The sequence below is a fragment of the Macrotis lagotis genome, chromosome 5 (genome assembly GCF_037893015.1).
Source record: "Macrotis lagotis isolate mMagLag1 chromosome 5, bilby.v1.9.chrom.fasta, whole genome shotgun sequence".
Taxonomy (NCBI): domain Eukaryota; kingdom Metazoa; phylum Chordata; class Mammalia; order Peramelemorphia; family Peramelidae; genus Macrotis; species Macrotis lagotis.
This window is the reverse complement of record NC_133662.1, coordinates 40770008-40788764: the sequence shown is the minus strand read 5'-3', so window position 1 is coordinate 40788764 and position 18757 is coordinate 40770008. Positions and strand designations below refer to the sequence as shown.

The window sequence follows — 18757 nt, the reverse complement described above, 5'->3', positions numbered from 1 at the left end:
TCTTTCTTTTTTTTATTAAGTTGTTTTTTTAAGGATAGATTTTCTTTTCAGTTTATTTTATATTACAGTAATCTTGTTATGAGAAAAAACATAAACCCCCGCCCCCCCACCCCAGAAGATGAGAAAGCTCAGGAATAGTGAGAAAGAAAAAAAATGTACTTCGGTCTGTGTTCAGATTCCAATGACTCTTTGTTGGGAGAGTTACATTCTTTATCCTAAGTTCACCAACGAATTTGCTTCAATATTTTTCCAACAGCTGCTATTACTAGCTGTATTTCCCTCCACCTCTATTCCTTCCCACTCTCATTTATTCTATTCTCTCTCTCCTTTCACCCTGTCCCTGTTCAAAAGTGTGCTGTACCTGAGTACCCTCTTTATGATCTTCCCTCTCTTCTGTCACCTACTCCCCCTTCCTTCCCCCCATTTCCCCTTTTCCTATACCTTTCCTCTCATTTTTATTTAGGGTAAGATAGATTTCTATACCCTATTAAGTGTGTATGTTATTTCCTCTCTGAGCCATTTCTGATGAGAATGAAGGCTCACTCATTCCTCTCGCCTTCTTCTCTTCCACTCCATTGAAAAAATTTTTCCTTAACTCTTATGTGAAATATCTTAGCCCTTCTTCCTCTCCTTTCTCTTCATCCCAGTACTTTCCTTTATCACCCATTGACTCCATCTTTTTACCATATTATACCATTATATTCAGCTCCTTCCCGTACCTTGTCTATATATGCTCCTTCTAACTGCTCTTATAAATGAGAAAGTTCATATGAGCATTTCCTTCCCATGCAGAAATACAAACAGCTCAATATTATTAAGTTCCTCATATTTAGTCCTTCTTGTCTACCCCCTCTATGGTTCACCTGAGTCCTGTACTTGGAGATCAACCTTTCTGTTCAGCTCTGATTGTTTCAATAGTAAAGTTTGAAAGTCCCCTGACTCATTTAAAGTCCATCTTTCCCCACTGAAAGATAATGTTCAGTTTGGTTGGATAGTTGATTCTTGGTTGTAAACCAAAATTTTTTGCCTTCTGGAATATCCTGTTCCAAGGCCTATGGACCCTTAATGTAGATGCTGTCAGATCCTGTGTAATCTTGACTACAGAGCCATGGTAGTTGAATTGTTTGTTTCTGACAGCTTTTAATATTTTTTCTTTGACTTGAGAGTTTTGGAATTTTGGAAGTGTTTCTTTTGGGATCTCTTTCAGGAGGTGATCAGTGAATTCTTTCAATTTCTATTTTATCCTCTGCTTCTAGGATCTCAGGGCAATTTTGCTGTATTATTTCTTGAAAAATGAAGTCTAGGCTATTTTCCTGGTTGTGACCTTCAAGTAGCCCAATAATTTTAAAATTATCTCTTCTAGATCTGTTTTTGAGGTTGATTGTTTTTCCTAATGAAGTATTTCACAATTTCTTCTAATTTGGGAAGGGGGTTGGAATAGTTTTATTTCTTCCTAATTTCTTGCAAAGTAATTAACTTCCTTTAGTTCCATTCTGCATTTGAAGGAGTTATTTTCTTCAGAGAGCTTTTTATCTCGTTCTCCAACTGGCCAGTTCTGCTTTTTAAGGCATTCTTCTCCTCATTTGCCTTTTGTGTTTCTTTTTCCATTTGGCCTAAAATGGTTTTTAGCATATTATTTTCTTCAGTATTTTTTTTTGTATTTCTTTCACCAAACTGCTGATTTATCTGCATTGCTCTCATTTCTCCTCCCAATTTTTCCTCTACCTACCTTAATTGCTTTTCAAAGTCTTTTTTGAGCTCCCATAGCCTGAGCCCATTTTCTATTTCTCTTGGAGGTTTGGGATACAAAAGCTTCAATTTTGTCATCTTCTGAATCTTTCATGGGACCAAAGTAATTTCCTATGGTCAGATTCTTCTTTTTCTTTTGTTTGCTTATTTCCTCAGCCTATGACTGATTATCCATACTTCCAAGACTCTGGGGGGTTTTTGGGACACCTTATTGAGACTTTAATTCCTCCAAGGTCTTATGAGAGGCTCTGATTGCTTTCTTGTGTGTGCTTTGATATGTGGATGACCACAGGTGCTCCCCTCTGCCCTGGAGCTGTGAAGAGAGTCCCTGCTCAGCTATGGTATGGAGGCCCAAACTACAACCTGGATTTAGATGTGGGTAAACAGCTGAGTTCTGCCCCAGGGAAAGGAGAGGGACATCTGCAGTCCCCCCCAACCCCCTTACCATCTGTGGACTGTGCTCTGGAAGTGCAGACTGGCTTCCTCAATTCCTCACTGCAAGTTCTCACCTCAGGGCTGCTCTGAGGCCAGAGCTCGCCCTGCACTCCCTCTGGAGTGGCAGTGTTCTCTCACTGACCTTTCAAGCTGTTCTTGGTGATCCTGGAGTCAGGAAGTCTGTAAACCACCCTGTCTGTCACAGACCCAGGCACCCCCAGGGATCTAAGTACTCAGCCTGGCTGTGCTACAGCTGCGGCTGCATCTATGGGTGTGGCTGTGCTCATAGTGGCTTTTTTCCAACCCCAGGTCCCGGTAAAACAGACCTTTCCTGCAGAACTTCAAAGTTGTTTTGGACTGGGAAATTGCATCACTCAGTCTTTCTGTGGGTTTTACCCTCTAAATTTTGGCTAGAGTTTTAATTTGATGACTTTTGGAGTTTTGGGGGAATGAGTTTGCAGTAATTCTTGTCTTTATATCATCATCTTGGATCCACCCTTTTTAACCATTCTTTCTAAAAATTATTGTAATCACACTTTTTTTATTTTAAAATTTAAAATTTAATGTTTTAAATTTAAATTTCAACATTTCTATTTGCTTATTTAACCAAAATATTGCAAAACTTTAAAACCTTGAATTTTAAATTTTCAGAGAAAAAAATATATTCCATGAAATTTCAGGGAGGAGGGAGTATTTAATGCCTTAATTCTCTAGTCTCATGAGTTCCAGTAGATGAAAAGTATAAAGAAATGAGTTATGTAGCAGGGTTGCAGTGCTAGATATGGAAATATATGAATAGAGATAAGAAATTCTGAGATGGAAGAATGCATTTGGTAATATAATGAATTAACAATTGTTTTTCTTTTTATTAAAAATAGGGATTTCAAGGAATTTCAGGAAGTCCTGGTATTCCAGGAACACCAGGAATTCAAGTATGTGATCAGACTTTATTTAAAAATAAATCTTATTTTTTAAATTATTAAAAAATCTTATTTTAAGGAACCTAAAGAAAATAACCAGATTTAATTTTCTAATTAATTTAGGGAGCTCGTGGAATACCAGGTTACAAAGGAGAACCAGGAAGAAGTGGTAATAAGGTAAATAACATGCTTGATTGTTGTCATCTTTTGTCATTTTTGCAAATTTTTACAGTGTAAAGTGGTACCTCTGGGTTGTTTTAATCTTTATTTCTTTTCTGATTGATGATTTAGAGAATTCTTTTATTTACATGTTATTGTTTATATTTTTTTGGTGTACTTGTTTGCTCATATTGTTTAACTACCTATCTATTGGGAAATGAGTTTTGATCATATATATATATATATATATATATATATATATATACTATATAATAGACTGTACTTATAATATACTATACTTATATATGCTATATATATATACAGTAGTATTGTACAATATTTGTGAAATAAGTATGAAATTTGTAGTAAAATTTCAATTCAATTCAATATATATAAATCATTTTTTTGTGCCTGACATGTTACTAGATACTGGGGATACAAAAAGAAAAAGGAAATAATTCATGCAAGGATCTAATAGTCTACATTTCATCTTAAGAAGAAACTTACACATGAATATTAAAAATTATAATATTAGACAATTGAGAATTCAGTCACAAGTCAGGTTTTGTCATAAGGTAACTACTTTTAATTTGCTAAAATAAGATGTGGCTTTAATTTACATAAAGTTCCTTTTTTATTATATTAAAAATGAAAATTATGACTATCAAAGAGTATTCCTCCTTGTTTTAGATTCCAGGAAACATAGGGTCAAATTGCATTGCTTTAGTACAATCTTCTCAGTTGCTGTACCTAAAATTAAAATTTCCTTTTACTTCTTTCAAATGAGATCAATTACTTTTGTTCTTAAATGGTTTTATTTAATAATGTTATATTGTGGAGATAAATTATAAAATAGACTACTATGTAGAGAAATGCAAAGAAATGACATAAGTTGTTCCTAGGGGACTACCAGGGAATAAAAGGAAAGATTCAGGCTCTCTTAGGGTAGAGAAGGAAAGGACCCAAAAGAATCTGACTGGTCCAATTCCCTTACTTTACATGGGAGGAAACTAAGACACAAAGATTTTCTTTAATTTTACAAATATATATATATATATATATATATATATATACTCATCATAAGCAAAATTTAATTTAATCCAGCATCATCTGTCAAGATATGCAGTGGTCTTTCTACTATTTCATAGAAGAGGTAGACTGTATTTTAAAGGACTGATATGGGGTTTAGCAGGCAATTGGGGTTGTGGGAAAAGAAGATGAAAAACTTTGAGGGAAATGTGAACATCTGCACAGAAGTTATAGGGAATGCAGAAAATAGACCAGTTTGAATAGAACATATAGTGCTTGGAAGGAAGCAATATGAGATAAAACTAGAAAGGTTAGGAGTATGGTGTCAGATTGTTGAGAGTTGAATGTTAGCCATAGTTATTTCAATTTTATCAATAAGCTATAAGAAATTACTGAAGATTTTAGAGGGGAAGAATGAGTTTTATGAAGAAGGGCTGTGTGACAGCCATATTAAGGAAGGATTTTAAAAGGTCAAGAAGCCCATTGCAACCATCTAGTCAGAATATAAAGGTGAGTAGGGATTTCAATTATTATAGGGACATGTTTGGTAACTGGCTTGGATATATAAGATTAGTTTAATGGAAAAAACCAAAAATTAACACAATGTTTCATATGCTGCCACCAAGTGATTTAATGAAGTAAGAAGAAGAAGATGCAAAGTTTAAGAGGAAAAATACTAAAGTTGATTTGGATAGGTTGAATTTGAAGTACCCATTGAATACTGAGGTGGAGATGTATTTATTAGCAGTTAGATAAATGAATCTGTATCTTAGAAGATAGTTCAGAGTTGGAGACTGTAAACAATAGCAACAACAACAACAAATCCTTGTAGTTCAAATGTGAGCTGTGTATATTTTTATGTTAGTTTGGATATCTCCTTCAAAAATATTTTTAATTTAACATTTTAAATACCAATGTGTGACTTTATAGAAATATAGCTATATTACAACAATAAATTTTGACTTATCTTTCCCAGCTATCAGGTATTGAAATTTATTGAACTAAATGTCATTCACCATGTAATATCATGTATATAATCAAAAAATCATTAATTCAGCATACATTTATGAAGTGTACTTTAGGAAAATCTCTTTGATACCTTTGTAGACAATATATTGAAATGGGGAGAAACTTAAGTTAGGGAAACTAATAGGAGATGATTACAATAGTGCAGGAGAGAGGAGATGACTAGAATGATGGCAATATGACTGGAGAGGAAGGGGCAAATTCAAAAATAGAAATGACAAAATGTGTAAACTAATTATATATGTGAAGTAAAGGAGAATGAAAAGAATCAGGGATGATGCAAAGGTTGTGAATCTGGGCATCCTAGAAAGATAATAAACTTTGATGAAATTTGAATGAGTATAGTTTTGAAGAGAGGAGAATATTGAATTTGAACTGCCTCTAGGTTTTGTAATTTGAAATATTGATGACATAGGATTTGAGCTTATTATTAGATATAATAAACCTGCATATATTGATGTAAGGAAGATGCTGTTTAGAATCAGAGAGTGTGTCAAGAGAAATAGAAGACCAAGACTAAGCTTTGAGGTATGTATGTCTATGGTTATTGGATGATTAATTAGTAAAAGGAGCTGAGGATAGTCTAGATAGAAAAACCAGGAATGAGAACTGTCATAAAAACCCAGAAAAGAAAGAGTATCTAGAAGAAAGAGAGACTGGTCAACATATAATATTTAATAGAGTGTTCAAGAGTTATTATGTTTGAGAAGAAGCTATTAGGATGGGTGGTTAAGAAATCATTCTTAATTTTGAAAAGATCAATTTCAATAGAGTCAAAGAGGTCAGTAGCTAGATTGCATGAAGGGGAGGGAAAAAGCAGAGGACTTGAAATAGAGACACCAACTGCATTGAATTTTATAAGGAGTTTACCTAAGAAAGGGAGGAATTATAAGATGAAAGTTAACAAGGATGTTAGGATCTACTGAGAGATTTTGAGACTTGGGGGAGACTTGGATGAATTTTTAGGTAACAAAGAAGAAAGCAATTTAGAGGGAGAGATGAAAGATTAGACAAAGACAGAGAATAATTGGGGGCATTCTGCTGGAGAAGATATGAAGAAATGAAATCAAATGTAAATGTGGAGGAGTTGACCTTAGTGAGAAAAAGGCTCACCTTGTCATCAGAGAGTGAAATAAATGGGAAAATGGTGTAAAAACTTCAGGGATTGTTAGATGAGAAGTAGCAAAAAAGGAATTCCCTATAGAAAGCCTTTATTTTTCCTAATAAGTATGAGATTAAGTATGAGGCAAGTGTTGCTGCTTAGGAGAGAGGGTGTATGGGAGGATTGAATTGGATGGTTATTGGATGATGAACCAAGAACCAAGGTTGTATGAACTAGGAAAAAGCAATTTATATTATACTTATTGGTCTTAGGACCCTACTATACTCAAAAATGATTGATGATCTTTCAAAAGACTTTTATTTATATAGGCTATATATCAATATTTACCATATAAGAAATTAAAATCTCATTATGAGTTTTAACTCCAAAGATAGCCTGAAAGAGTCTTGGAACCTCACAGATCCACTGATCACACTCTGTGAATCACTGAGATAGATAATCAATGAGGGAAGAATAAAAAGTTTCCCTTGCTATTGTGAGGGTCAATTGAGATTAGATAAAATATTTTTGGAATGAATCCATGCAGTTTCAGTTCTTCCCCAGATTCTTTTAGAAGCACAGAAGTAGGAGCAGAGGAACTAGATGAAGGGAGAAATCTAAGGATGAGATTTGGCATGACTGGAAGAAAGGTTTGGAATGAAGAGAGTGAAGAGTTGGATTAGTACATATTCATCCTTACCAGCCTGGATTAGATCCATGACCCTGATACTCCACTCTAGCTTCCACCTTTAGCTCAACATTACTGGCCTGAACCTTGGTTTCTGATTTGTGAATGTTCTCTACAAATAACCCAAAATTCTTCAAGGCATGATGCTACAATATATCACCCTCTATTCCCACCAGCTCTGGGAATTGTAATCAAATACTTCAGTAAAATATATATGTAAACCAATTGCCCTATAGTTCTACTCATAATTCCTCTGATATTCCTGACCATAATATACCTCTTTGGTCACTTATATTGACTCCTCCAGTGGGAATGCAAACTCCTTGAGAGTTGAAACTGTTTCTATTTTTGAGTTTATAATTCTAATGCTTAGCAACTACCTAGTATATAGCACATTTTTTTATTCATTTGCTTTTCATTCTTTCATTAAGTGAGATTTGTAAGAGAGAAAATTATAATGAGAACAGGATGATGGGCTTGGTAAAATGTTTTGGGGTGGAGAGATTTCAGAACGTCATGAAGACAAGGAATAGGTTTGAGAAGAATAAGGTGTAGGGAGAGTTAGAATCATAGGGAAACAGTAATTAGATAAAGGAATATTCACATTTTTGATTAAGAAAAATGAACTCTTGAGAATAATGGCTTAATTAAATATTTGTTTACATTTTGAGCATAACTGTGTTGGAATAAAGGTGAGGTCATGGGAGTTGAGCAAATTTAGGGACTGGGAGGTAAGGATACTTGAAGTGACATCAACATACATGTTAAGGTTCCCTAATATGAGGCTAGTAGGTGAAGTGGAGAGTGATTCTGTAATCTAGATAGTGAACATGCTGAAAAAAGTAGAAAAGTGTTCTAAGGGTCATTGGATTTCAGGTATTAGGATAAGGATCAGGTGTTAAATTTGGATAATGTGAACTTTAAAGGAAGAGGAGTTGCTACATATTAGTGGTAGAGTCAATGAAGGTCAAGGAGGGCACTGACTCCTCTACCAAGATCAGTTGAATGGGGTATTATGAAAGAAAATGCAACTAATCCTGGAAAGATCTGTGGTATAGTTTCATCCAATAGGGTCTAGGTCTTAGGAAGTACCAGAAGATGGAAATAATAGGAACAGCAATAGTTCTAAAGTTAGGGAAAGTTTCTTAATTATAGAGCCTAATCTCCAGAGACCATAATGGAAGGGGCAAATAGATATGAAATGGGACATGAAGGAGTGGGGGCAGGTAGTAGTGAGGTAAATGAGGATGAGAAAGTGAACAGCAGAAGTTGGAGGAGTTAGGGTCCTCTTCAGTATTCTGAGTTTCATTATGACCTTATTCATTATTCATTCCCTTTCTTCCCTTCTTTTCTCAAAGGGGGAAGACTTCAAATCCTCACAAACCACTCCTGTCTCTTCCTTCTTAGTATGGCTAAAAGAAGGTTCTCGCATCAGAACCACCATCTACTCCTTTCTTCAGTTCCCCAGACCTTCTTTGCCAGGGAGTTGGAGAGAATTTTAACTCCAAGTGACTTCATGCCTACAATTATAGCAGGAAAAAAATGAAATAGAATATAGCTTAAAGAGAGACAGGAAGAAGAGCTACAAATGTCAAGGTTCTGTTTTTGGAGACAGTTTTGAAACAATTAATAGAAATAAACGCATCAACTCAGTTTACCTGCCAGTATGTTTTATCCCCTAAGCTGGAATGTTGAGATCTCTGCCTATTTAAGCCCTGCAACTGAGTTTTCAGAGTTCATACAGGTCAGAATATTAATTAAGACATTACTGTTATCTAACTTACTGTTAGAAAACAATTGAAATCAATTGGTTTGTCCTCATCTTTTATCTAGAAGAAGGAGTCTTACAATATTAATGAAACTGGAGGAAGGCAGCTTAAAGGGTAATCCTGAAACATTAAGTTTAAATTGCTTTCTGAAAAAAATATGGTATGAGAAGAGTGTTCCATCATTTTAATCACTGTTATCAAGTCTGGTTCTTGCAGACAAAGACTGGTGGGACCTGATCAGCACCTTTATCATTATGTCATTGTGGCCTCTGCAGCTATCCCTTCTCTGTCCCATTCTCCCCGCCCACTCCCCCATCATCACAGCAGTTGCTATTGCTCCCACCAAGTTGCAAAGCATTTTCTCTTTTTAAAGCTTCTCAGGCCTGAAACATTTCACGCAGTCTAGTCCACACATTGTGGGATATTTCTATCAAGATTACAAACTATGGGGTGGCTAGGAGGTACAGTGGATAGAGCACCGGCCCTGGAGTCAGGAGTACCTGAGTTTAAATCCAGCCTCAAATCCTTACCTAGCTGTGTGGCTTTGGGCAAGCCACTTAACCCAATTGCCTTGCAAAAACTAAAACAAAAGATATAAGCTATGTTTTTCATGGGGCTATGTTGTAGGTCCTTGGAGTCTTAACTTTTGTACAATATGTATTCAAAGTGCCATAAGACATCTTATTTTTTACCTTTATATTCTAGGTTCTCCCCTTCCTTTTTTTATCCTTTCTCTCCCACTCCCCCCATCCTCAGGTTGTCCCAGTCTATCATTTCTTTTCCAGCTTTACTTTGAGCACCCAAAGTAATTCTTCAAAGCAGAAGAGGAAACCCATTATATACATTTTGCATTAGCCACAGTCAGTCATATCTGTTCTTTGCACCAGGAGGCTCATAAATGTTTCTCCAACCTGTTTATTAGTTCTCAAATGTGTTTGAAGAGGAGGTTCTTTTCACAATTTGAAATGACACTTAAATGACTACTCTCTTTAGAAGAGGTAACACATTGACACTGTAAGTTATAAATATCTGATATCAGAGCCTTTTGTAAGAAAAGAAAAGGTTTTAATGAGGTGGTAGAGAAGGGACCAGGGAAGAAGGAAATAAAAATAATGAGGACAGTGGGTTACTAAAAGTCAGAGGGAAGAGAACATTTTAATTAATTTTAGTTTTTCCCCCCCCAGGGTGATCGTGGACTTCCTGGTTTTCCTGGTCAGCATGGGATGCCAGGATCAAAGGTTGAATTTTGTTCTTGAAATTCCAATATATGTTCCTGTTGACATTTGAAATACTATTTAAACTACATATTAATTTAAAAAAATATTAACTGCACTGAGATAAATGCTACTTTTTTTGCAGTCCAAAGATAGCAAAAAGTAATTGAGTTGAATATTTTTGCTATTTTGAAACCTGCAAAATCTTTTCATATCAACTATATGAAAACTATCCATATCATTTTTACCTGCAACTTAAAATTCTTTAGCATTTGAAGGTTAATGGATGAGTTTCATGAAAATTCTTCTTAATCTTGACTTTGAAATAAATTGACCATGTACTTGTGACTGAAATACCAAAAAATTCTGAAGTCCAGAGCCATTGTTCTTATTTTTAGCAGTTCCTTTCTAAAATATTAGTTAGTTGCTTCTTTCTACTTTATTTTGCCATAAAGCCTTCATTATTTCTCAGCAATACTTATTTTTTTATTTTAACTTCATCTCCCTATTCTTCCTCTAAGTTCTAAATAATCGGGTCTAAATTGGTCACAATAATAATGGAAGATAGTGATGTGAATAATTATTTTTAAGGAAACTAAATCAAGACATTCTCCCTTTAGTAGTTGTTAGGGGAACTCAGTTTGATTTAGGTGAAAGAACTTCAACTGACTAGGTAGTGGAAAAGCATATTGGATGTGAATGAGAAGCTATAGGGTCAGGCAACAGTAGTAACTATACTATAGTGGGCTGAAGAAAGCTTACTGGGAAAATCAGGCTAACCAACCTATCCTTAATAATTAACAGTATACATAATTCATGACATTTACCCAGTAATCATTGTCATTTTTATCATTGCTAATCTTTGGAGATTTGTTCTAATTTGGTATTTCTTAAGAACCATTCTGTATTTCTTATTTCATATCTTAGTTTAGAAAGATAGTGACATAAAAGCAGATGTTTAACTTTTAATTAAACTGAAATTTGGATGACATTGAAGCCAGATATCATAATTCAAATACAAAATAGATTAAAACTTATAATTGTAATGACAATTTAATTATATTACATTTGAGATTTTTAAAAAAGCATCAAAACTAAAAATTTCTTTTATCCTTTTAGGGTGAAATGGGACCCAAAGGAGAAAAGGGATCACCTGGATTTTATGGGAAAAAGGAAAGTATAAATCATGAACAAAAGTATGCAAATTTTGCTTTCTATTCATTACAGTTTAGTGAAAAGGATCATGGATTAATGGAAGTAGGAAAATTTGATTTCAGGTCTGAGCTATCATAGGAAATTACCAAGTGACCTTATACAAAACTATTAATTCTCTCAAACCGCTTCCCTGGTATACTCATTCCTTCCTCATCTTTAGATGTGAGTTTAACTTTTTCCATGCTGAAAAAAAAACGTTTTCTTTTTGTCCTGCTGAATATGTTGTGCCAAATTTGGGCCAAAATAGGAATTTCATAAAGGATCAATTATAGTTGTAATTTATTTTAGTTTCTTCCTAACTATCCTAAAATGAACCTAAAACAATGAAATAACAATTAAACCTTGCAGAAAACATGTATTTTTCAACATAATATGTTCCTGCACTGAAGGAGTTAAGAATACAAAATGTTATTACTTCTCTTATTCAATATCATTCCCTATATTATTTGTTTTTTCAAAAAATAGACTTCACTTTTAATCCTATAGGCTAAATATATGTCTTAACACTTCCTGTTCACATTAGAGGAGATCTATCTGCAATACCTTTCCTACTTAACTTTTATTTTATATATATATATATATACATATATATATGTATATATATATATATCCCTTTAATTATTCCAGTAAATGTTTTTAATGTCCCCATAAATAGCACCATTTAGCTTATATTTCATGGTTTTTCCTGTTTTACTTTTAGTGTCAATTGTTTTCCTTGCACTATTCAGTACACAGAGACTGGGATTCTGGGTATGCAAAGATGAAATCAGAACAGCTCTTGCCTTCAATGAAATTTATATTATACTGAGAAGTCATGTTATACAAATTATTCTGGAAGGCAAAAGCAAGCAGGATTTCCTTGAATTCTCCAATTACTTCTCCAGCTTGCTATAGTTAATTTTGAATTTTCCAAAAATATAACCATAATTAAATTTTAATGAATCTTTTTCATAATTAGGGTGCAAAAGGTGAAAAAGGAAATACTGGTTTTCCTGGTCTTCCTGGACGTTCTGTGAGTTTGTTACAAATTTCCTTTATTTCTTAAATATTTTATCAATATATACATGTATATAACATGTATATCTATATTTATATCTCTCTGTATTTGCACATATATTTTTTTTCAGGGGGAGCCAGGGAGAGATGGAAAAGATGGCTTAATGGGCAGCCCAGGATTCAAGGTACTGATAAAAATTTAATGATTCTTGTTTATATAGGATAAGAAATGACTTATAAATTAGAACATAAGCTTGATTCCAAGGAAGACATTCTAAGAACTGAATAATACTACAGGAAGAATAAACTGGAATTGCACATGCTGTGTCCTGTATCTAGCTTTAAAAATAAATATAAAATACTCAGGCATTTAAAGCCTTTCACAAAACAGTTCAAATCTACCTCTCCAGATTTATTTCACATTATTGGAGCTATGTGGCATTGTAGATAGAATGTTGGACCTAGAGTAAGAAAGTTCCGAGTTTAAATCTGGTCTCAGATATTTAACTACCTGTATGACCTTAGCAAGTCACTTAAACTGTGTTTACCTCAGTTTCCTCATCTGTAAAATGGCGATAATAACAGCATCTTCCTTCCAGGTTTGTTTGTAAAGATCAAGTGAAATATTAATTATAAAATTACATTTATATTATATTATATTATAATATATTATATCATATCATATCATAGATATTATATTTTAATAATTATTTACTTTAATCCTACCAACATTTTAGATAAATTGTTCTACTTTCTCTTTCCTAAACTTATATTTCTGCTCTCATCTTCATATATTTGCACAGGATGTGTCTCCTTTTGTGATATGTGTTGCTTCCACCCTTTTGCCTCTAGAATCCTTCATTTCCTCATGAATCAGCTTGACAACCAGCTCTTGATGCTGATTACCAATTCCCACTGCCCGCCTCCACTAGTTGTCTCTCTCCTCTCAAATGCATTTACTTATTTATATTCACAATGTTCTTTCATCTCTTTCACAAACCTCTCCTCCCTACCCTGCCCCTGACCAATCTATGCCTAAAGAATGCAGGCTCTATGAGGAGAGTAACTGTTCTCCATGAAACTGAGATCCAGAGCATATGGAAAAACCAGAGGATAAGAAATATTGTATCTAAAATCTGGTATCTGTATGGACCAAGTATACTGGTTCTGTGTCAAATGGGAGAGGGATCCATGAACTTGAATGGGGGGGGGGGAATCATATATTTATTTTCACTTACCTCTGATTTGACCTAATTTCCGCCTTCTTCTGGATCTCATCCCCTCAGGATCTCAGTTTCATGGGGAAGAGAATCCAGAACATGGAGCTAAAAAGGGGGACGGGGATTGATATAGAGAAGTCAGGGATTGTGCCAGGTCTAAAGAAAGGCTGTATAGTGTGGATGCTTCCTCAAATGGAAGCTCTGCTTTGAGAAAACTCAGTTTAGAAACCTTATCAAGAGGGAAAATAAGTGAAGTTTGTCCAGACATATTTGTGGTGAAGCCAGGGTGAGTCTGGATAATTGCCACTTTTCTTTCAAAACATTTGTTTAGCTCATTTTTTCCCATTGGTAAAAATCCTTTTCTTCTTCCCCACTTTAACCCCAATTGAGCAAAAAAAAGAACAAAACCCTCTTACAAATGACAGTCAAGCAGTTCTTGCACTGGACATAGCCCCCTTTCATCCAAAAAGGAAAGAAAGCTTCACCTGAACTCTTTCCCATCTCCCAGAAAGGAAATGGGCAGCAGGATTTCCTCATAGTCCTCTGAAATTATAGTGGATCACTGGGGAAATCAGAGTTCTTCATTGGTTCTGTTTGCTCCCTCTGCCTCAGTTCATCCAATTCTTCCCAGGCTTCTCTGAAATCATCCTCTTCCTCCTTTTTAATAATAGTATTCCATCACATTTATGGAAAATTTTTAGCTTATTTTGCTTGGGACTGATCCCTCCATCTATGCTACCTCTAATTCCTCCTTCTCCCTTTTCTTTCCTGTTTCTGCATTGATTGAAATACATTTCTATACTCTGATTTATATGTGAATGAAGTAAAAGAATCGGTCTCACTCTCTATTTCTTGTGCTTATAGTCATCTGTGTGTGTACCCCAATTATGTGGGATCATTTCCTCTAACCATCTTCCATTCCCCTATTCCATATTTTATTCTAGTCCCCTTCCCTTTGCAGTGTTCATTTAAAATTTTCAAGACATAGCAGAACCACTTCCAGGCCTTCTCTAATTAAGTTAATTGGTTTACTTAGATTACATCTATGATCCCTGGAGATGATAAGGTTTGAATGTATGATGTTCCCAAATTACAAATTCAGTGGGCTATCCTTGTTTAGTCCTTTATGGTTGTTTTCTTACATTTGCCTTTTTCTGATTCTCTTGACCATCAAAATTTAAATGAAGTTCTGGTCTTTTCATTAATTATTCTAGGAAGTTCTCTACTTCATTAAAAGTACATTTCTCTCTCCTCCCTCCACCTCCTCCCAAGTAGTATTATACTTAGTTTTGCTGGGTAATCTATTCTTGGCCATAAACCCTTATCCTTTGATTTCTGGAATATCATATTCCAAGCTCTCTGTTCCTTTATTGGTTTGGCTGCAAAATCCTGTGTGATTCTACAGTGACTTCTTGAGACTGGAATTCTTTCTGACTGCTGGTAGTGTTTCTTCTTTGATTTAGAAACTGAATTTAGACTATGGTATTCCTGGGAGTTTTTATTTTGGGGTTTTGGAGGTGATTGATACAGTATTTCTATTCCTACTTGCGTCCTTGACTCTAAGAAATCAGGGGTGTTTTAAGAATTCTTGAAACAGGGTCAACTAGGTGGCACAGTGGATAGTGCACTGCCCCTGGGGTCAGGAGGACCTGAGTTGAAATCTGAACTCAGACAGTTAATAATTACCTAGCTCTGTGACCTTGGGCAAGTCACTTAACCCCATTACCTTGTAAAAACCAAAAGAAAAAAAAAAGAATTCTTGAAATAGAATGTCCAGGTTCTTTTTTGGGATCCAACATTCAGATAGTCCTCTGATTCTTTTTTCCAGGACTCTCACCTTTAATTTTCTTTTTTTGTTTTCAGGGTTTTGACTTTATTTTAATATTTATTCTCTTTTTTTTTTTTAGTTTTTGCAAGGCAATGGGGTTAAGTGGCTTGCCCAAGGCCACACAGCTAGGTAATTATTAAGTGTCTGAGACCGGATTTGAACCCAGGTGCTCCTGACTCCAGGGCTGGTGCTTTATCCACTGTGCCACCTAGCTGCCCCTTAATATTTATTCTTTCATGGAGTCTTTTACTTTTGTTTGGTTCATTTTAATTTTCCAGTACTTTGTTGCTTGGGTACATTTTGGAATTCTTGTCCTAAGTTGTTAAATCCCTTATCAACGATTTCTTACAAATTCCTCATTTCTTTTCTTTTTTTCTGATATCACTCTTATTAAGCATTAAAAAAACTAAAAATCTCTTTTTGAAACTCTTGCTTCATCTCTTCCAGAAATTCTGGTTGAACTTGAGCCAAGTTGTGTTGTCCTTTGAGTATTTTCTTGTAGTTGTTCTAGAAGCAATTTCTTCTTCTAGGTTTGTGTCTTGACTATTCCTGCTGACAGAATAGCTTTTGATGATTGAATTCTGGTTTGGGGGAGGTTTGGGGGCTCAGTCTTTCAGTCTTCTTCCTAACTTCAGCCTCTGCTCATTTTTGGAGGAAACATCTGGGATGATTCTGCTTCTGTTTTCCAGGAGTAGTGAGTGATGTTCTATTCCAAGGCAAAATTTGATCCTTGGTCTCTTCATTTCAATTCTTAAGTCCTTAGCAGACTTAGTTTTCAAACTGAGCATAACACCTGTGAAGCTTGTTTAGAGATTTAGCAGACTGTTGCTGGTGGTGGTCTCTATCAACTACCTGAAAAGCTGTGTGAGTGAACTCAGGGGAACCCCTTCTCCACTTTGGTCCAAGGTTTCCACCCTGGGTATGTCTCTCTAGGCTTTGTCATGGACTGGAGGTTGGAAATGAGACCCTGCTATGTTCCTGGGATTGGAGTAACACAGTTGCTTACATAATTGCTGATGAGCATATACAGAAGGGAATGATTCTGATTGTCCTCAGAACTAGTAAAATGACTATATCAGATGTGTTAATTATAATAAAATTCACTTCTATTGATAAAATATTATATTTTGACTTTAATCTTGATTTGGTTTTTGCTCAGTATATAGCTTAGGGCCTAGACACAAACCTAGAAGAAGAAATTGATTATAGAACAACTACAAGCAAATACTCAAAGGACAACACAATTTGGCTCAAGTTCAACCAGAATTTCTGGAAGAGATGAAGCAAGAGTTTCAAAAAACAGATTTTTAGTTTTTTTTATAAGAAGTTAAATAAGAGTAGCCATGCTCTAGAAAGCTACTGAGGACCCATTCTCAGTCATTCCTGTATCTATGACCCAAGCTATGAAGGGAAGAACTCGCAGTTAGCACCTATCTGAGCTAGATATGGGACTTCTTACTTTCCTGGTACACAACTTCTGCCCGGGGTGCTTCTGGGCAGACTGTATCCCCAGCTTCTCTAAGCATCTCTCTGTCTCCCAGACAGGCCTGGCTACCAAAATAACTTCCTGCGATTTTCTCTTGAATTTTTTTTCAGAATTTGCAATCTAATGTATTTTCTGTGGTTGCATAAAAGAGCTGAGGTAGGGAGAAGACATGAATTATATTTATCTTTATTCTCCATTATCTTTTTATTGATCTGCTCAGCTCAAGAATTTCCCCAGGAATCTAAATCTTTCTAGGAATGAATTAAAGAAACCATCAAAAGATAGGCATGTGTAGTCTAAGAAAGTTTGAACTGGGATACATAGAATTAAATCATGTATACTCCCAACAATGTTCTATATACTTGAAATCTGCAACAGAGTGAATGAATGCATGTTAATAGTCTTATTTTTTCACTATAGATTTAGTTTTAAGTAGAAGTACTTGGGATAAGCTAAACAATACAAATTAGTACCCTACCCAATTCATTTGATAATCAAGGAAGCAATATCAAGATTAAAGCCAAAATATGTTATATCAATATTAATGAATTTTATTGATTAACATATCTTTTTTGAATGTCACTTCATTAGTTCTGAGGACAATCAGAACCATTGCCTTCTGTATATGCTTATCAGTAATTAAGTTAGCAATGAAAATTCATAGTATAAAACTGACAAGTTATTGTAGAGAAGCCATTTGAAATTGTAGCATTTTTTTGAATTATAAAGTTTTTATTTTGAGTTTTACAATTTTTCCCTTAATCTTACTTCCCTCCCCCTACCCTACACAGAAGGCAATTTGCTAGTCTTTACATTATTTCCATGGTATACAATGATCCAAATTGACTGTGATGAGAGAGAAATCATATCCTTAAGGAAGAAACATAAAGTATAAGAGATAGCAAGATCAGACAATAAGTTATCAATTTTTTTTCTAAATTATAGGTAATAGTCCTTGGTCTTTGTCCAAACTCCACAGTTCTTTCTCTGAATACAGATGGCATTCTCCATCACAGACAGGCCCAAATTGTCCCTGATTGTTGCACTGATGGAATGAGCAAGGTTGATCATCAACCCCATGTTGTTGTTAGGATGTACAATGTTTTCCTGGTTTTGCTCATCTCACTCAGCATCAGTTCATTCAAATCCCTCTAGGCTTCCCTGAATTCCCATCCCTCCTGGTTTCTAATAGAAAAATAGTGTTCCATGACATACATATACCACACTTTGCTAAGCCATTCCCCGATTGAAGGACATTTACTTGATTTCCAATTCTTTGCCACCACAAACAGGGCTGCTATGAATACTTTTGTACAAGTGATTTTTTTACCCTTTTTCATCAACTCTTTAGGGTATAGACCCAGTAGTGGTATTGCTTGATCAAAGGGTATGCACATTTTTGTTGCCCTTTGGGCATAATTCCAAATTGCTTTCCAGAAAGGTTGAATGAGTTCACAGTTCCACTAACAATGTAATAGCATCCCAGATTTCCTACACCCTTACAACAATGATCATTGTCCTTTCTGGTCATATTGGTCTGTCTGAGAGGTGTGAGGTGGTACCTCAGAAAAGATTTTAATTTGCATTTCTCTAATAAGTAATGATTTAGAGCCATGTTTCATATGAATGTGGATTGCTTTGATGTCCTCATCTGTAAATTGCCTTTGCATATCCTTTGACCAATTTGTCAATTGGGAATGGCTTTTTTAAAAATTTGACTCAGTTCTCTGTATATTTTAGAAATGAGTGCTTTTTCAGAAAAATTAGTTGTAAAGATTGTTTCCCAGTTTACTACATTTCTTTTGATCTTGGTTACAGTGGTTTTGTGTGTGCAAAAGCTTTTTAATTTAATGTAATCAAAATCATCTAGTGTGTTTTCATAGATGTTCTCCATCTCTTCCTTAGTCATAAACTGCTTCCC

General features: G+C 35.0%; 1 protein-coding gene across 1 annotated transcript in view; it reads left to right on the top strand.

Annotated features, from left to right (window-relative positions):
- The window catches only part of COL21A1 (collagen type XXI alpha 1 chain), a 322637-nt gene that overhangs the window by 218020 nt on the left and 85860 nt on the right, over positions 1-18757 (top strand). Inside the window, exons 11-16 of the mRNA XM_074237242.1 lie at positions 3063-3116; positions 3228-3281; positions 10062-10115; positions 11211-11265; positions 12266-12318; positions 12434-12487. Coding sequence (XP_074093343.1) covers positions 3063-3116; positions 3228-3281; positions 10062-10115; positions 11211-11265; positions 12266-12318; positions 12434-12487 — 324 coding nt within the window. The remainder of the gene's footprint in view (positions 1-3062; positions 3117-3227; positions 3282-10061; positions 10116-11210; positions 11266-12265; positions 12319-12433; positions 12488-18757) is intronic.